We start from the raw sequence: 26,945 nt of genomic DNA, 5'->3' as shown, positions 1-26,945 counted from the left end.
AGTTAAGTGCCATAAAAATGTTCAATATAATGGCTGATTATTTTTCTTTAATCTTAAATGGATACCTAGAATGGGAAAGTCCCATCTTGGTAGCAGAAATTCATTATCTTGGAAAGAGTTTAATGGCTTCTGTGCAAATGAACTGGAGGAAGTTAAATTGTGGAATGGGAAGGAGCTGAGAAGAGTGAAATGAGTTGTGCATTAAATTTAGATAAACACGATTATGTGTAACTGGATTATCACGCGTGCAGGCAGGCGCTGTGTATTACCCACCTGCGTTTTGATTAAAGCAGACTCAGGTGCGGGCACTTAGCATACTCAGAGGTAGAAGGTTGTACCTAAGCCACTGTCCAGGGCACTTGAGGGGCGGGCAGGGCAATCGCTTATATTTGAGTCCCAGCGGGAGGACACTAAAGGGCCCAGGAACACACTCACCAGCCCAAGAGTAGTTCAGAACACCACTAAGTCGAACTCTCTGGCACATAGAGCTACTTCTGGGTTTTTCACTTCAGCTGCAGTCAGGGGAGCGGTCCTGGAGTCCTGTGAAGTCCAATGACCTGCTTACTGCATGGTGGGGCAGATGCCACATGATCAATGGCAAATGGCATCAGAGGATGGTGGGGACTGAGCCTACTGCCATTCAAGTATTTATGCCTGCGAAGGCCCTACTGATGGAAACACAGAGTCTCTTTGAAGCCCTTCTGTAGACAGACAGAAGCAGACCCAGTTCCTTCTTCCCCCTTTAGATCCAGTTCTGTACATCAGAGTCATCTTGAGATCAAAAGCAAGTCTGTCCCTGATCTCTGGGTGACCTTGGTATTGAACAAAGCCAGCTGGCCTGGGCCTGACCTTGAGGGGGGACAGATGTGGAGAAACAACTGTCAATGCCCAATTAATTCCTGTTGGCATGTTTTATTTCAAATGCAGAGAACTTCCAGGATTAAAATATATGCCACCAGTTACAGAGATGCATTAAATTAATAATTTTCCCCCTTGCTTGATCCCCTCAACTTAACGGATAAATACTAAGCCCTCCTCTGGGTGATAGGAGATGCACTGTATACTGCTACACAAACTAAAGTCAGCTTCCTTTGTCCCTCTTTGTCCCTCTCCTCTGCCCCCATCCCACCCCTTGCAGGTCATACTGATCCTGACGAAGCTGTACGACTTCAACCTGGGGAGCGTGACTGAGAGTTCTCTTTGGCGGTAAGTGGATTAGAGATTCTTAAGGAGGTGCATCGCTTTGGCTCTGGAGAAATGCAGGCTGAACAGCTGGGAAGCCAGTTTCAGAAGGAGCTGAAGATTGGCCTCCTCCTGGAAGCCCATTTTAATGCATGGGCGGACCCAAGCACCTCCTCCTCTGAATTAATTCCCTCTGTTTCTATCTTCTGAGTCCAGCATACATTCTCCGCACCTTGGCACCTTGGCACTTCTATAGTGTCATTCTGCTGAAGAAGGAGAGGTCTGGCCAGAGAGGTCAGATGACCACAGCTTCAACAGGTAGAGACCCTCGACAAGGGGGCCCTCTGCTGCCCGAGGAAGTCTTGCCATGGGTGTCAGCCTTGGCCTAGGGACGGTGTCCAGGCCTTTGCATGTGGAAGGTGTTGTGGTTCTGGAGACCCAGATCTAAGTCTGTGTGGTCACTTTCATGGTTCCTAGGCACTTTTACCTTAAGGGGCCCTTTTCCCATAAAATAATATTAAAATAATATCATTTTATTAAAAATAAAATTTAATAATAATTGGTAGCAAGACAAATACCTTAATATCGTGGATTAAAATTTCAGCCTAAAATTCATTTTTTTCTTTTTAATTCAAAAGAACTTAAAATATTTTGAGGCCCCTGAAAGTACTGTGATTGCTAGACACTGTACCTTCTATGCCTAGTTGATAAGACCACCCTGGTAGCAGTGCTACCAGGGGACGAGGGAAGAGAGCAATATGGGTGAGTTAAGAAGGACTTTAATGAAGCTGTGACACTAGGAGATCCTCTGGCCAGGAAACTATGTGCCCATATATATACCTCTTTACACACCTGGTTACCTACATTCACACTCAGACATGCTGATGTCCAGTCACACTGGGCTGCAGCAAGTTCCACCAGCCAGGGTGACTTGGTGCTTTACACTCTGTGCTCATGGCTGTGGGACTCAAGGGGTTGACCATTTTCTCCTGTTTTCTCTCTCAGGTGTTAACACTGGAGAACACTGTCATAAAAGGCCATTTTTTTTTTTCTAGCTGCTTCCTTATCTCTGTGCTACGTCCTAAGAATTTCCTTGGGTCTTAAATATGAGGGGTCTGGGGTGCGAGATGCCTCTTCACCTGACCTGCTTGTTTGCAGAGAAATAGCCTCTCTCCGCAGGAAGGGGGACAGTCACGGCATCTATTATATATTTGGGGGCTAACTGCTCATATTGATCGAGGCCTGCCTCTCTGCACAGGATGTCTCGGATCTAATTTTGCTGCTCAGTGAAAATGGGCAGAGGTGTAAGTAACCAGCATGCCTCTAGCAGAGGAAAGCTTGACTATTTCCACTCGCACAGTACTTCCCAGAGAATTAGAGCTCAGAAACCTTCCCTCATGCCCAGTGATGCTGTGTGATACTTTAAGCTTCACTTCTGTGTAGTCTGCTTGGCCAAATCATGAAATAAGCCAGAAAGTCCTATCCTTATATTGGAAAACAGCTGTCCTGGCATCCCATGCTTCAGAAGAAGTTCAACCAATTCTGGGAATAAACCAGGCAAACACAGGGATCTTGGACTAGTTGCTGTGTGCCTTAGTCTAGAAGCTGAGAAGGGGGTGCCCACAGTCACAGAGACCCATGAATTCACTGACTCGTGGTAGGCAGTGTGGTGGCTCCAGGGCTCCCCGTGTCCACTAGCCAGGATTCAAGTGCCTGTTTGTCCCCCCAGGAGCTCTGTAACTCTGTCCACTTTACTTAACCTCTCTGTATTAGTTTCCTGGGGCTACTATAACAAAGTCCCACAAACCAGGGGGCTTAAAGCAGCAGATATTTATTCTCTCAGAGTTCTGGAGTCCCAAAGTCTGTGGACAAGGTGCTATGGAGGCCACAATCCCTGTGGAGGCTCTCGGGGAGAATCCTCTATGGCCTCTTCCAGCCTCTGGTGGCTTCTGGCAGCCCTTGCAAATGCATCCCTCCCTTCCTGCCTTTGATTTTAAAACACCTGCTCTGTGTCTTCCCCTCTTCTGTCTCTTATGATGACACTTGACATTGGACTCAGCCCCCCCACCCTGATAATCTGGGATGATCTCATTACGAGATCCTTAACTTGATGGCATCTTCAAAGACTCATTTTTTCAATAAGGTCCTGTTACAGGTTCTGGGGGTTGGGGTGTGGTCATACCTTTTAGGGGAGACCAAACTTTCATTTCACTCTCTACACCTTAGTTTCCCTGTCTGTAAATTGGGGATAGCACAGAACATACCTTTGCCTTTGCCATATTTTCCTTGCAATTCTTCTGATGCACCCACCATACTGCTCCCTGGAGTCTTTATGCTCATCTCCGTCCATCTAGAGCCCCCAGGGTTCAGGCAGATACTTTGCTTCCTTCCCTTCTGCTCACAGGTCTCCTAATCAGTGAGACCTTTCCCCAGGACTTCACTGTTCATCACTTGACTACGTTTCCCTTCTTAGTACTTATCCCCATCTGGCATGCTAGGTCTTTACTTATTGATTTATTTATTGTCTACCTATAACCCACCAGTATTTAAGTCTTCTAGAAAGCGAATTTTTTTTTTTGCATTTTAATTCAATGCTGTGCCCTCAGCACCTAGAAGAGAAGCTGGCACACAAGAGGTGCTTAATAAGTGTTTGCTTGATGAATGGCTTCTTAGAAGGATTAAATAATAAATGTGAAAACACTTAGCACAGTAACTCACGTAGCAAGTGCTTACTTCATTGTAATTATTAATGCTTATTAGAAACTGGGTGTTTGTATAGGGTTTTTGTTCCATTATTGACTTTGTTTTTAAGGATCCATTGCTGCAGAGGTCTGTGTGAGGGGAAACTGGAGGATACTAAGGTACATTCTGTGTTCTGTGGGAGTTAGCAGAGACTTTGAGGATGAAGTAGGGCAGGAGGTGAATTAGAATGCTGTCCCCTGTGCCACCTGGGGGGAATTGGAATATCACTTTCTACTGGGTCAACACCTTATGTTGAAAAGGTGTTGAATAATGGGAGGGATTGGCAAATGGCAAAAGTGGAAAACTGTCCCGAGTACAGCAGGGCAAAGACCAGACTGTGCTGGCCTGCAAGAGAGAGGGGAGCCACGGAGGAGGTAGAGAGCAGATGAAGGCTGGACTGGGTAGGAGGGTGCAGGGACCCCACATTTTATAGGAGAGGCCCAGCCAGAGGTGGTCCTCAAAGTGCACTTTATCGAAAACAGGTTCCACGTGGTATGCAAAGCTGGCGGGTATTATGGGCTTTGCCTCTGGATAAATGTCATCTATGAATGCAGTTTTGTGTTAGGTTTGAAGGTGTTCATGGGTCTGATAAAGCCCAGATTAAGGGCTCTGGGTGTAGGAATGAGGGAAGAGACTACTCCTACATCTTGTGGGTTTTCCCACCTTGCTAGGGCCTCACAGGGAGTCTTCTTTTCATTGTCTTCCCCATGCTTCCCCTAAAGTTCTCTATCTCCCATCCTCTTTTTCTGTACTGATAACGATGACATTTTACCACTGGAGCAGTATGATTTTCCTTCCTAATACAGTGGGCTGAGAAAAGAAGCTGAATTAAACATGCACCCCTTTCGCTTTGTGATTTGGCCCAACATGCTTAACCAACTTGAAATTGAACTTGGTGATTCTTCTTCAATTTTCTGTACAACAGGAGAAGCCCCGGAGCAGCAGCTGTCATGACAAGATGACACCCCCTGCCAGGTTTCAGTGTGATATAATTATTTGCCTCACTGGATTAATAATTCAGAGGTCTTCTAAATAGACAAAAGACTGAGACATCAAATAGTGCGGCAGTCTCTGTGTCCTTGTGACATTCTTTCTGGGACTCTTTGGCGCTGTTACCCAGGATGGCTGTGCAAGTTTGTCATTTAGCACAACCACCTGGTGGCATCCCTTCGTCCAAGAATACTACACACATAGGCTTTCAGGTTTAGAGAATTAAGGGGGTAGGACTGGCTTTTCTAAAGGACCCAGCCCTTCCCTGTGTTACTTAGGTCATAAGGCAGAGATTATGAGGTCTTCCAAGCTGTGATCTGAGACTCCTATATTCTGCACTCTCCTAAATGAAAACTCTGCAGCTAAATAGAGACAACCTTCCCATTCACGTCTCCTTCATTCTCACCAAACATAGGCCACTGTCATGTGGTGCACCGGGACTGTGGACTCCAAGGAAGGGCTGCATTCTGTGCAGACTCCATGCAGCCCCCTTGCTCCGGTGCCATTATTATGCCCCTCTGCACACATGGTGCTCTGTGGGTCTCCACCTCCTTTAGTGGCATTCACGGTCCTCCATTAGGGAAATGGAAACTCAAATAAAGCCAGTTAATCCACAGCTTGTGGCTGAAGTATTAGCCTTGAACATAAGTCATGGTCAAGATTTATGTTTCTGACTGGCAAATCATTTCTTGGACTCAGTTCTTTATGCCTTAGACATTAGCAGTTGGGATAATGAACACATTACCTTTCTCTCTCTCTCTCTCAAAAAAAATATATTGTTTTCTGGAGAGTGATGAGTTATCAAGCAATTGTTTTAGCTTCCACCTTCCCCATGACAAGAGCTTGTCTCTAGTAGAGGTTCCTGAATGGAACATCTTCAGATCAAAAGAGACTATGCGTGAGTGTGTGGTCTCCACAGGAGCTTTTCTTTGGCTACTAGATTAGGGTCCTCACAAAGGTAATGAATTTGCAACTATCTAGGCATAAGAGGAAGCAGGAATTCTTCACAATGAATGGTTCCCCTCATTTGGTATACCCTAACCCTAACCCTAGCCCAGCAGTATGGGAGGCATTCTGATTTAAGCAAAGCATCCAGTTTGCACAGATGTTCCTCTGGATTCCTGGCTTCAGAGCCCACAGAGCAAAGGGCCTTCTTGGTTAGGGTGTTTCTAGAGCAGACAGATTCCCAGGTACACGCTGTTGGAGGCCTGCTTTGATCCTCCTCCCCAGGTGGGATGTCCCTTCTCTGCTCAGCCATAGCTTCACATCCTTAAGCAGTGTTGAGATTTGTTCTCCGCCTGGGAGCTTTTCAAGCTAGGGACCACATGTCTGAGTTGTTTCTGGACCTACAATGCCTAGCCTTTAGGCTACATCTCATAAGGGTTTAGAGAATTGAATGGAAGTTTCCAATATCCCCAAACCAATCTCAGCACCAGCCCTGCCTCACCCTGTCCCTTTCATTGTATTGAGTTGTCTTATTCTCCTGCCACTTGGGAATCCTTTGACTTTTCATCTGGTTCACAAGCTGTTGTCTGAACCATTTATTTTCTCCCTAATTGTTCTGTCAGTGACCTTTCTCAGGGATGCTGCCTTTTTTAATAGAAAATGGAGACCTTTTGGATTTATTAATTTTTTGTTTGCCAAGAAAACCCTGATAATAATTGCTAAGACTTCCCAGAAGTTATTAGTTTACAAATTTTAATGACACTCATGATTTATTTATGTGCTTCCCTCCCTCTACAGCTGCTCACCCCAATTCTTAGTGGAATTCCTACTGAATCTGAGTGAATTAATGGAAACAAAACTGCAGATTGGAATGACATTTTTTTGTTCAGCTGTTAATTAAAAGCTTTCCATCCCATCCGCTAGGCTCTTCACATGTGAGGTCCCGAAGGCTGGGCTGATACAGACTGTGCAATCCTCCCTCAAGGACTGGGACCTTCTATTTGCTTTCAGTGGTTATGAATCTAGTGAAAACGGAATGGGTAACAGAACAGCCAATTGAACAGATATTAATTGAGCATCTCGCACTCGTGGCTGGGAGGTGCAGAATAAGTGTGTCATAAGCGATATCCTCAAGCAACACTTAGTTTGGCTGAAAGATGAGATTAATGTATGTGGGAAACATCAGCAAATGTATACAAGAATATGTATATATATGCAAAGTGCAGTGCATTCTGCCATGAGTGGCACTGGTCTAGAGATACTTCTATTTTTATTATTGTCACCCCACCTCATTCCATAAAGAATGCAAAACAGTTCTAGGAAACAGTAGGAGAAGCATTTAATCTGGCACATACATTTTGTTTAACACAACACATCTTACTTCTCCACTAGAATGTGTGCCTCTTAAGAGGAATGACCCCAGTCATCCCTTGGTGTCTGTGGGGAATTTATTGGATGCTGGATCCCTCATAGATACCATATCTGTGGATGCTTAAATCCCTTATAGAAAAGGGTGTACTTTTTGTATAGACCATATACTCATCTTCTGTTATACTTTAAATTATCTCTAGATTACTCATAATTCTTAATACAAAGTAAAAGTGTGGTGTAAATAGTTGTTCTACTATATTATTTAGGGAATAATGACAAAAAATCTGGACATGTTCAATTCATATGTGATCATTTTTTTCCAAATAGCTTTGATTTACTTTTGGCTGAGTTGTCAGATGTAGAATTACAGATGTGAAGGACTGACTATACTTCCTATGATAATAGTTCCCATAGTTTTCAGAAATACCTGGTGACAAATGGGATTAAGTATGTACTGTATGAAGAAAGGGTGAGTCCTGTGTTCAATTTTCCTGGATATGAATCAGAGCTAGGCTGCCTACTGGCTTCACTATATGAATAAGCTATCTTTTGATCTCTTGAAGCCTCAGTTTGCTTATCTATATACTGGGATGGTAACTAGACCTATTTTATAGAGGTTGTGAAGATTCAGTGAGATACTGCATAGAATGCAGAATGCTAGCAATCTAGCAAGTTACTTAATATAAGAATGCTTATTTTTTGTTTGTAGATCCATCTCCTCTTAGACCAGCAGTTTTGACAGGTTCCAGATGACAACTGCAATCATATCATCAGAAGGGTAGTATATAGAACAAATATGGACTCCTAGACACACAGTGCCTAGAAATTCTGTATTTTTTACTTGAGTATTTCCAAAGGCTTTTCCTTTGGAACAACATACAGATTAATATAATTCTTTTTTTTAGTATTTATTTTTTTGTAGTTGTACACAATAACTTTTATTTATTTTTATGTGGTGCTGAGGATCGAACCCAGGGCCTTGCACATGTGAGGTGAGCACTCTACCACTGAGCCATAACCCCAGCCCCAATTCTTGGTTTTTAAAATCACAAAATGAGGATGACATTGACAACGATGATGGTTTTTGATGTAAGATGCAAAGCACTACCTTATTTTCGATTCCTCCAACCTAGGGCTGAGTTACTTTGTCTTTTACAGGTTTTTTCTTAATGCACTTTTTGGGGAACTAAACTCACTGAAAAGCTTGGCTACTTCTCAAGCGATTAACAAATCAGGGTGGGGTCATTAATGTTTTTCAAATTTGGTGTATCCACCAAATTACTTGTGGAATATGTTTAAAAAAATCCAGATATCTGGGGACTTCCCAAGAGACTCTGACTTAGGAAGGCATTTATTACTTAGGCATTTATAATTTCCAATTTTTGTATAGAATTGGGAACCACTCAGATACTTGGGATTTAGGTCCATTTCTGTTAGTAATTAATTGGATTACTGTGCATCCATCTCTTTCCTCATAAATAAAGATATAAGATGAAATGATCTCTCAAATCTCTTTTGACTCTGAATCTAAGACCCTCCCACATCAAATAGGAAGCAGAGACAGAATTTATGATGCTCAACAGATTATGATGCCCAACATTTTATGAGCTAGCAGCATTACCCTAATTGTTGCCATTCTCCTTAAAATAGGTGGTGAAGTTGCAATCTAAGTGTCAACAGCTTAGCATACTCTGTTAACTTGCTGTTCACTGAGGGGTGTGAGCCAGTTGGAAGGCATTAGCCAGAACACCTGTCCAGACTACTTAGTTTAAATTCATTAAACATAAGGACCATCAATCTATGAAAGTCTTTGTTCCTAAAAGATAGAATAAGAAAAGAGTTTGCTCTAAATATTAGGTCATCAGACATCTTACTTTGCTAGAGAACAGAGAAATGAGAACGCTGGAAAAGCCGATCTGGATTATAGATTTAATGTTCTCCTATTTATTATGGGAAAGAGGGTTTCTTTTTATGGTCTAGTCATTTTTTTTTCCCCTTCCACTAGACAGGACCCCGACATGCATAAATCTTGATTTTTGTCCAGTGGCTGAGAGAATGTAACACTTTTGTATGGATTGTGTCTGTTGATTGTTATTTTATGTTGTTTTCCCTTTCCTCCAAATGCAGTGCCATTTTATCACGATCATAAATAACCCCGCCAGTTGGAGAAGGGGTGTGAAATTCTCCCCATCCCTTTCTGCAGCCTGAGCTCCCTCTCATTTTCCCAGCAGTAGATTCATTAGCCTTCTAATGAAGTTAATAAGTGCACAGGACCAGACAGTCCCTTCTAAAATAACATTTATAAATGGATGTATTCCCCTTCTCTCTAAGGTAGGCCTTAATTTCTTTCCCTGCCAGATGTCCACATGTGTAAAACTATGATAGGTGGGCCCTTTGAATGTGGTTGGAAGCCAATTTTTTTTTTAAATTCACAGAGAGCCTATTTATTTCCACATTTATAGGAAAGTGGATTTTATGTACCCCATTCCTACTTATATGGATAACGACTATAAAGATTAGGCAGTCAAGCTTTCATTGTTACTTTTTCATCATTTGGTGGCCAATTACGTTGTCATTAGGAGGCTTCTGGCAGCTTCCCCACAAACACCACTGTCATCGACATTATTTGGGGAGCAATAAACTGGTAAGAAGACCTCTCTTCTGTGTCCTGAGTCTGTGAGGGTTCTTCCAGGAATCACTGAACTTATGGAGGAAGCATTTTATATCTTGCTGTTTCTTCCAGAGGTGCCCAAGTTCAAGTTTGAGTCAAGTTTTCAAGTGCAATCCATAAGGTTTATCTTTAAAACATTGGCCTTTCAAAGATGCTAATGTCTTACCCTTGTATGTTTGTAGTCATTGCTCACATGAATGCTTGGCACTTGTCATTTCTGGGAGAAAGGTAAAGCCTGGGTAGTTGGCTAATCCATTTCACAGATGGGTAAACTCTGGTTCCATGTGGATTGGTGGTGATTGATTTCTGATCTGGGACCCAAATCTAAGTCTCTCGATTCCCAGCAGCTGTATTAGCAATCTCTTCTGGCCTCTCTTGCTTAGCAGCCATTCATATTTCATAAGAGATCTATGGCCAAGGGACTCCTATGGTGATTATGAATGGGTTTCCTTGGATATTTGTCTAAGTGGTTTTCACTTCAGGTGAATCATGAGAATCACCTGGGAAATTTAAGAAAAGTCAGTTTTCTGGGCTTTATTCCAAACCTTACTGGATCAATTTTGGGGGATGAAGAGCTAGGAACTTACAGTTTTAAAGAGCTCCCTTCTTGATTCTGACATAGACACTGACCTGAGACTTGATGGCCACCAGGGCTTCTAAAAGATCCCTGAAAAGGGTACATGCTACCTTCCCCTCTACCCATTTTCCTTACAGCTGACTCAGAGTGACAAGTGCAGTCATTCGTGCAAAACTCCGTAGCTGCACCTTCATCTTTACAAATGACAACCATAAAGGTTAATAATTAGAATGAGCTCTGGCACTTACTAATTAGCTCACATTATGTCAACATCAGGCCTGTCTAATTGGGCAATTAGCATTGATCTTAGAGAGTGCTATGACAATAGTGGTTCTAAGGTCTTGCTTTCCATCTTTTTTTTTTTTTATTGGTTGTTCAAAACATTACACAGCTCATGACATATCATCTTCCATACATTTGATTCAATCAAAATCTTGCTTTCCATCTTGAAAGAAACCTTTGAGGGTTGAATTGGGAGCTGGGATTCTAGGCTCCATACAGTAGCAGAGCACAGAAATTAGGGAATTGGTTTGTAGGTGACATCAGAAAGCTTTTTTTTTTTTTCATCATAAAGCATTTTTGGTCACAAGTAACAGAATTCATCACTATCTTAAGCGAGGTATAGGATGCATTAGAAGAACACTGAGATAACTCAGCATTTGGAGGAAGAGATGAAAAATGAAACTCCAGAAAGAACATTCTGGGTCTCTCCAGGCACCATAGTAGCTCTACTGGATGTCATGTCTCTATTCTTATGAATTGACAGCAGGTGTCAGCTGTCTTCTCTGTGGTTTAAGTTGCTGCCAGAGATAATTGAAGGGACCAGTTGGGTCAAGTAGCCAAAGCTCCAGCTGTGTTCAGGGTTTGGGCATTTCTGACTACCTGAGCTCCCTTGGTCATTCCTATGCACAAAGAGGCTGAAACCACCAGAAGAAAGGTAAGAAATGAAACTGGAAATACCAGACCAAAAGTCTTTGCAGATTGCATGGTTCCTTTGGATTCTAACACAGAGGTGACTGAAAATATGCAAAATGTTAAAGAACATCCCTTCAATGATACTACTGATTTAAAAAGTTGTCTTATGTTTTGTGTCAAGGAATGTACTAGGAGCTGTCTACATAAACAACCTTGCAAGGATTTTGTCCCACATTGGTGGATGATGAACCTGAGATTCTGATAGCCAGTGGGTAATGGAGATTATTATGGTTTAGCAATTAGGTGTCCTCCAAAAGCTCATGTATGAGACACTGCAAGAACATTCAGAGGTGAAATAATGACGTTATGAGATGGAGGTTACCTGAGTGGTAACGAAAGGCAGGTAGGGTGTGGCTGGAGGAGGTGGGCATTAGGGGGGGCATGCCTTTGGGGCTTATATTTTGTATCTGATAGTAGAGTCTCTCTCTGCTTCCTGATGTGATGTCCTGGGCCACTTCCCTCCACCTTACTCTTTTGCCACGATGTTCTTCCTCACCTTGAGCCCTGAGGAGTGGTGATAGCTGTCTATGGACTGAGATCTTTGAAACAGTGAGACCCCACATAAAATTTTTCTTCTCTAAAATTATTCATTTTGGATCTTTTTGTCCTAGCCATGAAAAAGCTGACTAAAATAGAGATGAAGTTTGGCTTCAGGTCTGTAAAACTGCAAAGTTCATGCTTGTCTCACTTGGTCATTGCGGCTTTCTCAAATAGTTTTTAATTCAGGGTTTTGTTAGTGGTTATCTTTTTGATAAGTGGCCCCCAAAGGCCCATGAGTTAAATGCTTGGCCCCTACCCTCTGGCACTATTGGAAGGGGGTGAAATCCTCAAAAGGTAGAGCCCAGTAGCAGCTCCTTAGAGCATTGGGGGTGTGCCCACGAAGGGGGTGGGGGGACCATGGCACCTTCTTCTTCCTCTGTTTTTCTTCCTGGCTATGTGGTGAATGATTTTGCTCTGCCAAATGCTTCTGACATGATGTGCTGCCTTGCTACAAACCTACAAGCAACCAGGCCAACCAAAGTTTCCAATACTAAAAGCTGAAATAAGCATTTTTCTCTTTATAAATTGAACATCTAAGGTAATTTGTTATAGTGAATGGATAACTGCCTAATGTAGTGAGCACCTTTTCAGTTCTGGATGCTGAATTTCCACATCTGTTTTGCTTCACCTTAGACAATGTGCCATAGTTTTAATAAGACTTTCATAAATGAAGGTGATAAATGAAACTGGAATTTATTTATATATAAAATTCTTGAAAATTTTTATTTCTTCTTGTGACACCCCTCCACTTGCTGCCCCATTTACCCAGAGATGCAGGAATGCTCTTAGGCATCCACGTTATCTCCATGCCTCTTTTGAAGAGTGGTTGTTGATCACTGAATATCGTTATGGCTTGGATATGAAGTGTACCCCAAAATATTAGGTATTAGGTAATGCAGAATGTTCAGAGGTGAAATGATTAGATTATGAGAGATAAAATCTCACTGGTGGATTGATTAATTTGATGGGTTAATAATTTCAATGGATTACTGGGTGGTAACTGTAGGCAGGTGGGGCATGGCTAGATGAATAGGTCAATGGAAGCATAACCCTTGGGGATTACAATATTTTGTCCCTGGCTCATCCTATACTCTCCTTTTCTTTGTTTCTTGGCTGCCTTGAGCCAAGCAGCTTTCTGCCACCACACCCTTCCACCACCATATTTCTCCTTCACCTCAAGCCCAGAGTAATGGAGTTGGCTCTCCATGGACTGAAGCCTTTGAAATCATGAGCCCGAATTAAACTTTTCTTCCCCTATGTTGTTTTGATCAGGTATTTTGGTCACAGGGATAAAAAGTTGACTAACACAACTATTATCTAGACTGTGCCATTTCATATACATTTTTAATATGAGTTTTCCATGACATAATTTAAGATTGGTAGGGAGTTTCAAAAGACAGCACAGGGAGATTCTATGTATACGTCACCCAGACTCCCCCAGTGGTCCCATCACCATAGGGCTGTCTCATATTCACATGTTGTTTTTCTCTATTTACCTCTACCTCCCTTACCTCTAACCTTAGTTGCAATAAGCTGGAAACCACTCATCTGGTCTTCATTTCTAAAATGTTGTTATTTAAAAAATGTTATTGAGAAATGGAATCATACAGTGTGTAACATTTCAAATTGGCCTTTTCTAGTTCACATAATTCCCTGGAGATTCATACAGGTTTTTGCATATTTATAATTAGTTTGTTAATGTGACTGAAGAGTATTCTATGGCATGGAAGCACCATAGTTTGTGTACCTGCTTACTTCTTGAAAGGCTGTTTCTGTTGTTTCCAGTTTTCATCTATTGCAAGTAATGCTTTTGTGAATGCTTGAATACAGGTTTTTGTGCAAACATTTTTTTTAATCAAAATATAAGAATGTGATTCTTAGGTGACGTGGTAGTTGTCCATTTTGTTTTATAAGAAGCTTACAAACTGTTTTCCAGAGTGGCTGTAGCGTTTTGCAGTCCTACCAGCAATGTACGGGAGATCCGGTTTCTTTGCAAGCTTCTCAGTCTTTGTTGTTCTCATAGTCTTGTCTTGTTCATGTCTTTTGCCCATTTTCAAATTGGATTTTTTTTTTTTTTTTACCACAGAGTTTTAAGAACTCTTTGTGTACCCCAGATGCTAGTCTTTGTTGGATCAGTTGGTAATTATTTCCTTCCAAACTTTAGCTTGTACTTTTATCCTCTTCTTATGGGCTTTTGTAGAGCAAACTTTTAATTTTGATGAGGTCCACTTTGTAAAATGTCCTTTTATGTTTTATGTTTTTGGATCAAGTCTAAGAACTTCTTGTATCGTCCTAGATTTCAAAGATTTTTCTCTTATTTTTTTTTTCTAAGTATTTTATAGTTTTATGGTTTACATTTAAGACTTTGGTCCATTTTGAGTTCATTTTTGTCTAAGGCATAACGTGTATGTTGAGATTCATCTCTTTGCCTATGCATGTCCAGTAGCTCCAGCACCATTTTTTGAAAAGTCTCTTCTTCCTACATTGAATAATTTCTGACCCTTTATCAACAATTTGTTGAACATATTTATATGGAACTATTTCTGGGCTCTGTTCCACTGGACTTCATCCATCTCTCTGCTAATATCATACTCTTAATACTATAGTGATTTAGTCTTAGTATTAGGTAGAATATTTATTCCCCATTTAATTCTTCTGTTAACATTTTAAAAAGTTATTCTATGATCTATACTTTTGCATATGTATTTTAGATGAATAAGCTTACTTTGGTTTGCCAAAACAAAAAACAAATAAAAAAAAATAATACAAAAAAAACCTTACTGATATTTTGAAAAGATTTATGTTAAAACTATAGATACATATGTGGAGGATTAACATCTTTAATATGTTAAGGCTTTGGATTCATGAACATGGGACATCTCTTTCATTTATTTAGGTCTTCATTTTCTTTCATCAGAATTTTGTAATTTTCATCATATAAAATCTATGCATGTTTTGTTAAGTATACTTCAGTATTTCATTTTCTTTGAAGCAATTCTGAAATATTATTTTTAATTTCAGTTTTCATATGTTTATTTTCATTGAATAGAAATATATGTGAGATTTCTGTTGTTGATGATCTTGTATGCTGTGATTTTTCTCAATTAACTTTGTATTTGCCTTTAAATGCTTATTGTGGACACAGCACTAAGATAAGTACTTTTGTAATTTATCCTGGAACAGAGTGAGTTTCCTGAATGAAGTCTCTGAATATAGGAGATTTTACTCCACTAGGCCCATGTATTGACTCAATTCATTCAATGAGACCTACATTGTACAATACCTGTGCAAGGCACTGTGAGCCATTCAAGGACACAGAAAAGATTTTCTTGTCCAAGAACCTTTAATGAGGAGTGAGAAATGAAGATAGAGATAGGAAGACTGAGAGAGATAAAGGAAGAGAAGGGGGCACTAAAGAAAGAAAAATAGAGAATAGGAATCTTTCATATGATATTCTGTAAGAATGATTATTATTATAAGTTTAAAATGAAGATATTGATTCTGACTTGGGAAATTGGAGGGTGCTTAGGTAAGAAGTGGGCCTGGAAGGGAGGGAAGGAATTTGTTGGCCATTTTGAGGGGACAGACTTGCTAGTTAAATAGATTAAACCCAGGAGGTGAGAAGGACCAGAGAATATTCAGAAAATGGTATGAGACAATGGAGTTGAAGTGTGCGTGCAATTCAGTGAAGGTGACAAAGGAGGTAACTGGACAGAAAATGAAAGTCATATTGGGAAAGACTTTGATGCCAGGTGGAACAGTTTGGAACATTTTGGATGGGGTAAAGAGGAAGGAACAATGGTTTGTGAACAGATTGTAGAATAAAACATATTTTTAAAAGATGTGTTTACCAAGGGTGATTTAATGTGGGAGAAATTATAGGCAGAAAGGAACAGTTGGAGACTATGACAGCCTTACTGCTTTTCTCTTCTTACTTATTCATTGATTCCTTTGCTTTGTTTATTTATCTGCTAATCCCTGCAGAATGTCCAGTGACCTGATCTCTAATTCATCCAGTATGAGGAAGGCAGAAAGCCTAAGTTTGAAGCCTTTGTGTTGAGGGAAACCAGATACTGACTTTTCTTCCCCTTGAATTTCAGCTGTGTAAACATGGGTTGTACCCCTCGGGACTAGGTGAGCTGACTGGCCTCAGTGAGTTCTACCTGGAAGCGTAGTTAGGGTCCAGGCTTTATGGGTTTGCTGAACTCAGAAAAAGGTCAGACTTCAACATTCTGGAAGCCTACGTGTGGGACCCTCTGGGGGACACAAGGCAGAGGATAAAGGAAGTGATGTGTCTGCTTTAATGTCCTCCATTGCATCCCTCAACATGTGCTTCCTGTGGAGATATAGGCAGTGGGGTGGTAGTTACCGTGCAAACTGGAGAATTTGGGATTGGACCTAACTCTGAGGTGTTTTGAGGTTTCATATTGTCATCTTATTGAAACACATCTAACCTGCATTTCCTAAGACTTGAGAATTAAGACGTATTAGAATGCTTTACAAGGTTTCATCTGGCTATCCTGAAAGAATCAATGAGTTTCCTAAGATTTAAATATTTTTTTCATATTTAGTTTTTATATAATAACTTCACTAGTAGAAATAATTTCTCAAAGTTTGAAAAATGAAGAGTATTCTTAAGAATACCAATCATCTAAATCTTATTAAAAAACATTGTGAAGTTTTAGTATATGCATACCTACATATTTTTTTAACTTGTACATCTTTACATAATTGAGATCCACTTGTTTAACCAATTTTCTTTCCCATTTCATATAAAGTTCCACTAAGCATCCTTCTACGTTATTCAAAATGTTTTGCAAACATAATTGTAATGTTGGCATAATAGTGTATTACATTGCTGTTCCATAATTTACTCAACAATTTATTCCTCTGTTTTTGAAGTCTAGATCACTTTACTTTTTTTTCACTATTTAAAAATGTTGTATTGCATATCTAGATACATAAATCCTTGTTTTTATCTGCATTTTGAGTCTTTCCTTAGGATAGGCTTCCAGAGGAGGAATTTAAGACTCTTAGCATGCATCATCAAGTTGATAATGAGAAAGGTATATTTCTGAAACTCTTATGCTTAAAAAGCCAAACTCTGAGATTTAAGGAGAAGTGTAGACATAGTTTGCTGTGTGTACATATGCATGGGACGTGTGTATGTAGTTCCTATGCATTTACATGCTTTAGGGTAATTGATATATCTAAAAGTTTTGCAAGATTATTGGCCTGAGACTTAGATAATCAGATCCCTTAAAATGATGCATCCCCAGATTCAAAGAAGAGCATACATATCTCCTGTCTACTGAGAATATCTGGGCTCATCTGATCTGTAAAATGAGATCCACAACAATGATAATAGTTGCTAAAACTTATTGAACAATAACTATGTGCCAGGTGCTATTTGAAGTGCCTTACATATGTTTAACTTATCTTTATGAGGCCAGTTGGGCAAACACTACTATCATCCCCATTTAACAGTTGGACCAGAGAGTTTAAATAACTTCCAGAGGATATGCACTTAGTAGGTGGTAAAGCTGGGATTTGATCTAAGCCCTCTGATTATGCACTTGACCTTATTCTAGATACTCCTTGAGTAAGGCCTCACCTATGGTGGAAGTTGTCATTGGGATTCCTGAGAGTCCAAAATCTATAATCCCCTTAGTGTGAGGCCCTGGTACAATAACAGGTGAAGGACTAAGATGTCAGTGAAATCTTTCCTGTGTTAGAGCTATGTCTCCTCCAATTCAAGGCACTGTGTGTTATGTTACTATCAAGGGGTGGCCCACGGAGGGTCTGGCCTCTTTTTTTTCTCCTTAAAGATTTAGAGTTGATCTTAACTTCTTAATTCTTTTAATAACTACAGAGGTATTTGTGGAACAAGTACCTGTCTTACCTGTTACCTGGACTGCTTACCTGTGCACTCTTGAGAGTCATGTTCAGAGAGGTTAAATGCAGGTGCTCTGGTGCATATTGCCTGGGTTCAAATCCTAACTGTGTCACTTTGGACAGAGCTTTGAGCAGTAACTCCTCTGGGCCCACTTTCTCATAGCTGAAGGGTGGATGAGGATGGTACCTACCTGGGAAGCTGAGAGGATACCCTGTGTTAATGGTGGTAATAGGGGTGGTGCAGGTTCACATAAATATGTGCTCTCTTAGGGTTTGCTTCAATGTCTGTCAGAATTACTCTGCCTTCAGTGCTCATCCCTCTAATCAGGTTGCATACCTGTGGGGGTTATCCCCATGTTTTCTTGACATTATGGACACTCACAGAGTGCCCCTCTTGTGCCTGCTTCTTCAGTGCTTCAATGCACAGCAGAGGCAGCCATTACTCAGGTGCCCTCTGAAGGGGCTGCGGGGAAGGCACAGGCTTCCTGAGAGTAACAAGGCGGGATCAGGGAGGACTTTCCTGGGACATAAGTGTATTAGGGCTTCTGTAGCATAGTCCTGTAAACTGGACTTCAACAACAGAAATGTGTGTTTCATAGTTCTGGAGGCTGGAAGTCCAAGGCTAAGGTATCAGCAGGGTTGCTTCCTCCTGAGGATAATCCCATGCCACCAGCCTCTCACGGCTTGCTGCAGTCCTTGGCCTTCCTTGGCTTATAGAAGCATTGCCCATCTTTGCCTTCTTTTTCCCACCATGTTCTCTTTGTGTGTATCTGTGTCCGAATTTCCCTCTTACAGCAATCTTATTGGATTGGGAGCTGCCCTGTTACAGTAAGCCCTCATCCTAACTAATGCATTTGCAGCAACTTTGTTTCCAAATAAGGTCAATTCTGAGGTTCTGGAATAAAAGGCTTCGACATATGAATGCTTTTCAGAGACATAACTCGTGCTGCAATATTGCATTGGTGAAGTTCCCAAAACTGTGATTGATGGATGAAGGAGAGTTAGCAGGAGCCAAGTGTTGGAGAAAAGAGAAGGAAAGGATTTTAGGCAGGGCTGTGCAAAGATCTTGTGGCACCTGGAAGCTTGCTGTTATAAGAGCTAGACTGAGTCACTGGGTGAAAAGAGAGGGGTCCATAGGGATGGGAGAAGGGCCAGATGGCAAGCCCTGCGGTTTCTTGCCAGCCATTACCAGCAATTATTTTTATGTGTTTCTTTGGTACTAGGGATTGAACCTAGGGGCTACCAGCTCGAACACTGAGCCATATCCCCAGTCTTTTTTATATTTTGTTTTTTTATATTTTACAAGGTCTTGCTGAGTTGGTTAGGACCTTGCTAAATTGCTGAGGCTGCCTTTGAACTCAAATTCTCCTGCTTTAGCCTCTAGAGCCACTGAGATTATAGGTATATACCACCACACACAGCCAATTTTGGTTTTAACTTGAGCATAAGGGGAAATAATTAAAGGACCTTAAGTAGAGAAGTGACATCATTTAATGAATGTTTCAGAGATTCATAATTGTTGAAATTTTATTTATTTTTATCATTGATCTTTATTATTGAGAATAGAACATTTCCCCCTCTGTGTTCTATTTCTTCGCATGCTTTTTCTTTATATGCATTTCTTACATTTATCTGTTGGTGATTTCCTTATCATTTTGTACACATTTTTAAATGTAATATGTAAACTGGAAACGTTGTTGAGTTGGATGCCAATATTTTCCCCATTCTGTTTTGTATCTGTTAACATAGTTTTGTTTTTCATAATGTAGGAGTTTTACCTTATGCAAATAATCAAATATACAAATTTTATCTTGAAAAATACATTTTTTAGTCTTATTTAAATTTGAAGAGTTGTCACCTTTTACGTACACTTATTATCAGAAAATATATTTTTGCTTTTATGGAAAATGTGTGCCAACAATTGTCAAGTGAGCAGTGACATTCGCTTGGGGGAAACATCTGCTTGTTCCTTGCTGAATTATCTCATCGAATAGTTCCCTGAAACTTAAGAAGTAGGTAGTATACTCTTCCACTTTGCAGATGGGCAGGCTGAGATTTTAATAAAACGGCTAATCTTCTGAAGGTCACATAGGTTAAATTTGAGCTATTAATGCAGATGGCAGACCCATGACTTAAAACCGAGGGATTTCTCAGCTGGAAACGTTTGTTGGTTTCTTGAGTGACTTCCACTCCATTCTGTCACTTTAGAGCTTGGTACCCACTTCTCAGATAGAGACTAGGAAATTCTTGGTAGAGGAGATGCTTACCCGGAGCCATTCTAGCCAGGCTACTGCCTCCTTTTCCATCATCTCTGCCTTTACTGATGCCACATTGCATTCTGGAATTTCTTCTCTCCTTCCACTCATTTTAGGGCCCAGAATGTATTCTTTCCTCCAGTGACAACCTTTCTTGAACACCCCAGCCCACCACTCTCTCTCTTTTTATTTCTTTTGGGTCCCTTAGAATCTGCTTTTATACCCACTCTTCTGCTTCTTGGTCTGAACATGGGGAGCTTCTTGGAGTCACCCAACCTGGCTCTGTGCTCTGTAAATGTCTTTTCAGTAGACAGAGGAGCAGGATGAATTTGAATCTCCTTGCTTGATGTTGGGGGTTGTTGAGAACCTGGCTGGCAAGCCTTGCAGGTGCACTAAGTCTTGGGCAGACTCCTATGGACACTTGGTTCTTGGTGCCCTTTCTGCTCCTGTCACTAGTTTTGCAGTGACAATGTTTCCTGCTTGGTAGCATGCATTCTGTCACAGCTGGATGGAGTACGATGGGCTAAATGGACATTTTGGAGTGATGGCATATGTCAGGAGCCAGCCAGCTGATGACTGAGAGTGGCACATACAGAATGCCACAGTTATCAAAACTCACTGGCTGTTTTGAGGCAGTTGCCAGATTGCTTATCGTAGTTGACAAAAGGGACATTTCCAAGAGATCAGAGGATAAGTAGGGGCAATGTGTGTTTGAGGAGAGTTATCATAATTTCTAACATATATTGAACAGCTAGTATGTGCCAGAAATAGTTACTTTTCACTATTATCTCTAATCTAAACATCCTAATGGGAAAGATGTTTGGAAAAGTGGTATGGTATGAGCTGAGCATGATATTGTGACTGTATGGGACTATTGTATATCTTTCTGGCTTTACCTTGCCTAAAGTTGTCAGCAATTGTTATATGTCAATAAAAATGTTAATTAAAAAAATTTAAAAGATTTTTCTGTGCTAGAAACTCCTGGGGGTTGGGAAGAGATTAGTGTTAGTGTATCCATGGCCCCAGTTCTCCAATGAGCATGGCCTCCCTGGGATCACTGAATGAATGCAGTCACAGAAGGACCTATCTAGCCTTGGGCATGTTAGGAGGCCATATTGAGTCTTTTTTAAAGATTTATTTTAATTAAACATATATGACAGCAGAATGCATTTTGATTCATTGAACACAATTGCAGAACAACTTCACATTTCTATGGTTGTACATGATGTAGCATCACACCATATGTGCAGTCATACATGTACCTAGGGTAATGATGTCCATCTCATTCCACCATCTTTCCTGCCCCTGCACCCCTCCCCATTCTTCTCTCCCCTTTGCTCCATCAGAGTTTCTCAATTTTTCCCATGCCCCACTCCCCACCATTATGGATCAGCATCTGCTTATCAGAGAGAACATTTGACCTTTGGTTTTTCAGGATTGGCTTATTTCACGTAGCATGATATTCTCTAACTCTATCTACTTACCGGCAAATGGCATAATTTTATTCTCTTTTAAATCTGAATAATATTCCATTGTGTGTATATACCACAGTTTCTTTATCCATTCATCTACTGAAGGGCATCTAGTTTGCTTCCACAGTTTAGCTATATTGAATTGAGCTGCTATAAACATTGATGTGGCTGTGTCACAGTAGAATGCTGATTTTTAAGTACTTTGGGTATAAACTGAGGAGTGGGATCGCTAGGTCAAATGGTGGTTCCATTCCAGGTTTTCCAAGGAATCTCCATACTGCTTTCCAGATTGGGTGCACCAATTTGCAGTCCCACCAGCAATGTATGCATGTGCCTTTTCCCTCACATCCTTGCCAACATTTATTGTTATCTGTATTCTTGATAACTGCCATTCTAACTGGTGTGAGATGAAATCTTAGAGTAGTTTTGATTTCCATTTCTCTAATTACTAGAGATGTTGAACATTTTTTTATAGAGAGAGAGAGAAAGAGAATTTTTAATATTTATTATTATTATTATTATTATTTTAGTTTTCGGTGGACACAACATTTTTGTTTGTATGTGATGCTGAGGATCGAACCCGGGCCACACGCATGCCAGGCGAGTGCGCTACCGCTTGAGCCACATCCCCAGCCCGAAACATTTTTTCCTATATTTGTTGATTGAATGGATATCTTTTCTGAGAACCTTTTGTACACTGGAACCAAAGCCACTCTCAGTCCCTCAGGATTCAGCTCACTCCTACTTCCAGTGCACACCTGGGGCAGTGCCTGGCACTTAATGTCAAAAAAGTGTTCATGAAGCTCTCAGTGGGATTCTACCTTCCTTTTATGGCTGTTTGGTGTGCTGTTACAGGCAGCATACATGAGTGAGTGCTCTGCCACGGTTCCCCACAGCCTTGTAGCTACTCCTCATTGTCCACTATTAAGGTATAAGTGATGAGGTGAACATGCCAAGTTTGCATAGACCAGAAGAGCAAGTAATAGGGTGAGAATGTGAGATACTGGGAGAATTCAGATCACCAAAGGCAAATAGGGGCTCTTTCAGTGTCTGTGGAACAAACCACACTTTCTTGCCTGCAGGTTTTATACCTGACCGGAACATTCTAATTCTTCTCCTTACCGCTTACCTCCTTTCTCCCTCAACCTCCAATTATATTTTTTTTTTTCAGAAGCTTAGTGTTGTTTTTTTTTTTTAATTTAATTTTATTTATTTTTTACCTTTTATCCCTTCTCCAGAGAGACATCACCTGGACATCTGGCATCCTGTCTAAGAGAGGTTTCTGTGATGGTCTCAGTCCCTTAGTGAGCACTTATAATTGTACAACTTGCAATCATTTTATTTTATGACTTATTCAGGATTTTTTTTTCCCTACTGTTTTACCGTTCCCACTAAACATAGATTCATTGAGAGTGGGGACTGTGTTTGCCCCACTCTGATTCCTCACCGCCATGTGCTGTGCTTGGCAATGGTAGGATCCGTGCAGTGGAAGGAAAGGAGGAAGGAAGACAGGAAAGCAGGAAGATCCAGCAGGAACTCCATAGGCAGGAGTCAGGGCGGGTGGAAAGACATGCTTCAGGTGAGACTCCCAATTTCCAGGATGGCAGATCTTCACCTGACACCTTGTAAATTTCTCCTTTTTAAAGTTCTCAGCTAGATGGCTGATATTGGATGCTAGAAGAAATGTAGATTACCAAGCCTTCCGTAAAGATTTTAGGGATGAAGAGAGTGAGACTTGGAGAATGGAAATGTCTTGCTCAATATTTCTTGGCTAGGAAAAGAGTTTGAACCAAAACAACAACAACAACAAAAAAAAAAATAGCACATTTTTTCAGACAGGAAGATGGACAACCCAGGAAGATCTCAAGTCCAATCTTCAGGGATTTGCAACTAAACCTTTTGCTTTTTAGAAGAAGAATAGAGGAGGTAGGAGACTTAAGGTTTGAAGACAATCAAATGCTGGGCTTACACCAGGAGAAATTTGTGAATCTGCAAAGCCATTCTCCAGGCAGGACCTGGAAAGGACTTTTTATTTTCAAGGTGAAGCTATAAGTTGAATGCAGTGCATCTGACAATGAAAACTGGGCTGTGCCTCCAAGGGCGGGGTGAGGGGAAGACTCATGCTTTAGGTCCTATATGCGCAGGACAGTGCTCTACACCCAGAGGCTGACTTTTCAGTGCTTCTGTCCTTGTTTATGAGTTGTCATGAGAGGGAGGTGTGTAGAGGACAGGGAACAGTTCTCTGTTGAATTCCAAGGTGCATTAGCTTGGGTTTGACATCTCCTCTGTATTATCCTTGGAATTTAGAAAGGGAGGGAAAGAGGAAGCACATTTAGAACAGAGCTAAACAAAGTGGACCAAAGAATTAGAAAAAAAGTCGAAGAGCAAATAGGGACAGGATCTGTGTGATTGTTGAGGAAATGAGCTGAAGGTGGACTTAATTTTTGCATTCAGGGATTTATTCTGAACAAGAAGAAATAAATACAGATTCAGGCAAGAGAGAGGTTTATGTAACAGAAGTTAGGACTATTATGGTGGAAAATAGGATGAATATATAAAAAGATATGTATTTCTGAAAAAGCGAATTTTCTAATTATGTTGACTATTCTGAGAAACAGACTTACTGGGATTTGTTGATATAGGACTTTTTTTTTTTTTTTTTTTTTTTTTTTTTTAGAATAACCAGAGTTGGGAGGATTAGTCAGAACCATCAGTAATTGTTATGTTTATACTCTGAGTCAAGTTAATAAATCTAGGTGCTTTGTTAGGCCATGTAATGGAATAATATTGCTGCCTGGAGAGACCTGGGTTTGAACATTAGTTGCCTCCATTATTCATGGTAAATTCATATGCAAATTATGTAACTTCTTTAATCCTCATGTTAATGTCTTCATTTGGAAAATGGGAACAAAGTTTACTTCAGAGGGTTAAAGCGGAAGTTAATTAAAATTTATCTGGAAATACTATTTTATGTGAATATACTTTGCTCATTTCTTTTTTCTCTCAGTGACTTAAGGTGTCCTGGATACTTGTGAAGTTCATATTTCTGGTTTACTCTTTACCAACTCAGGTGCTTTCCTTTTGCCTGAAGTCTCTGTTAGGGTTTCTTAAATTCTGACTATTCAGCCACAACACTAGTTTTGTATACTTTAACATGAACATTCAGGAGGATTTTCTTGGATTGTCTAGAGCCATTGAATACCATTCTCAAGGGAGGCTTTCCCATCTTTGTTTCACTGTCATCCAACAGATAGATTTCTGGGAGCCTGATGTGGGCTAGACGCCATGTGAGTCACTAGGGGCATGAGGGCCAGGGAGATCATCTCTCTGTCTCAGGGAGTAGACAAATCAGTGGGGACAAGAGACCATTGATAAGCACACAACAAACCAAGTGAAACAATGTGTGCAGAGCCTCAGTGTGGTTCGACAGGAACTAGGTGGACATGGGAGAGGAGAGGTGAAGGGGGGTGCTTTTCTTCAAGTGGTTAGGGGATACCTGGCTGGAAGCAGGTCTGGGCCTCTAGTGAGGCAAGCGACACACCAGTGTAAGGAAGCGTTCATGCTTAGGGTCCTCTAGGTGCCCCTCAATTTTGCATCCTAGATGCCTTGCCTGCCTGCTTCATCTTAGCTTCAGCCCCTCCTGTCACCTGGAAGGTGACATCTAAGCTGGGGCCTTAAAGATAAAGCGGATCCAGAGCTTCAAAGAGCTGCTTGGGCATCAGCTAAAAAGTGAAGATTGTGTTTGCTGTGCCTCATTTCAATGTGGAGCAAAGATATCTGCATAAATCCTGTAATTGCCAAAATTGACCCATCAATGTTAAAGACCCTTTTAAGTGGATCATTTTCTTCCTTTTACACAGCTATCAAATGCAGCACTAATGAGGGGTGGTATTCATCTTATTTTACAACCCTGAGCTTTTCTGTATTCATTAGCATGCAGGAATCTTACTCTGTTGTTCTTAGAAACACAACCCCCCATACTTGCTTCATATTTTCACATTCAGTTGTTTTTAGTGGCCAAGGAGCCTTGTGGTTCAGCTCAGGTGGTTCTATTTCCTCCTTTCCTCTAACATCAGAAAGCTTTTGGGCTTCTTGACTGCCTTCCTGGGGTGGGAGTGGGGGGGGGTGTCTTTTTTTTTTAAATAACACATAAAACTATAACCATTAATTAAAAGCATATCAATGATATTAACATGTGATTAAAAATATCACATTTTAAAAGTTTCAAAACTATGGGCAAAGTTCTGACTCCTGAGCAGTATATGATGGATATATTGCTCTTTCTAGTGTGGACTGCAGGAGAGGTTGCCTGGCAGAATCTTGTTCTATTGTAAAGCTGTGTTCTCATGACACCAACCACCTGCTATGCTTCATGTAGTTTTCCAGGGATACTCACATCTTTCATTTTAGATAGAGGATTCCTCAATCTAGCTAGCCAGCATTCATGGCTTTCAGGCTGGACTTTGTCTAACTAGTCCAATGATATTTATCCATGCTGTTTTCATAATAGCATCTCAGCCAGTTGCAGGATAAGATTCTGTGTGTGATTTTCAGCAGGCTCAGCCCTTATGACTATCAGAGATAAGTTCCTCTTTAAGGTCAAACACAGACACCTTGAAGGCAAACTGCACTTATCTGGGAATTCAGATTCTTGAACTCATTCTTTCTGTCACCCATTGTCTAGCAACATTAGGAACAACTAGTCAACCTCATTATATTCATTAGTTTTCCAAAAATCTTTGAAGTTATCACCAAGCTCTGTGCTTCTTATAATATGGTTGGTTAAGAGGATATAATGAAGATATTTTGCGTATCTCTATTACTAGTTCATGTCATGGAGTATCAGTGCTCTCTTTACTACTGGTGATAGATATAGTAACCCCTTTAAATCTAATCTGATTAGAGAGCAAATTTCAGGAACTTCAGAATCAATTCAGAAAATTAATCCTTAAGATTCAGTTCTTCTAGAATGACTGTATCTCTGGTACCAAAATATTAGTATGAGTCAGTGTTCTCTAGAGAATTAGAGCCAGTGGGCTGTACCTCATATATCCTCCTGATATATCATAAAGTTTTCACCACCTCCCAATAGCATCACAGGGTGACAATCAAACCTTTAGCACATGGCCTTTGGGAGACATTTTAGATCCAGTCCATAGCATTCTACCCCTGTTTCCCAAAGGCTCATGTCCGTCTCCCAATGCAAAGTGTAGTCATTCCATTTCCAAAAGTTCCCAAAGTCTTAAATGTTCTAGCATTGCCAAAAAAGTGCAAGACCAAAGTCTCTTCTGAGATTCAAGGCAAACTCTTAGCTGTGAGCTCCTATAAAG

General features: G+C 40.7%; 1 protein-coding gene across 1 annotated transcript in view; it reads left to right on the top strand.

The window, feature by feature from the left end:
• Positions 1-26,945, top strand: part of Sorcs3 (sortilin related VPS10 domain containing receptor 3) — a 579,229-nt gene that overhangs the window by 173,865 nt on the left and 378,419 nt on the right. Inside the window, exon 2 of the mRNA XM_027930160.2 lies at positions 1,139-1,206. Coding sequence (XP_027785961.2) covers positions 1,139-1,206 — 68 coding nt within the window. The remainder of the gene's footprint in view (positions 1-1,138; positions 1,207-26,945) is intronic.

The sequence above is a fragment of the Marmota flaviventris genome, chromosome 4, assembly GCF_047511675.1.
Source record: "Marmota flaviventris isolate mMarFla1 chromosome 4, mMarFla1.hap1, whole genome shotgun sequence".
NCBI lineage: Eukaryota > Metazoa > Chordata > Mammalia > Rodentia > Sciuridae > Marmota > Marmota flaviventris.
The sequence above is the reverse complement of the archived record's forward strand: the minus strand, read 5'-3'. Positions and strand labels throughout refer to the sequence as shown.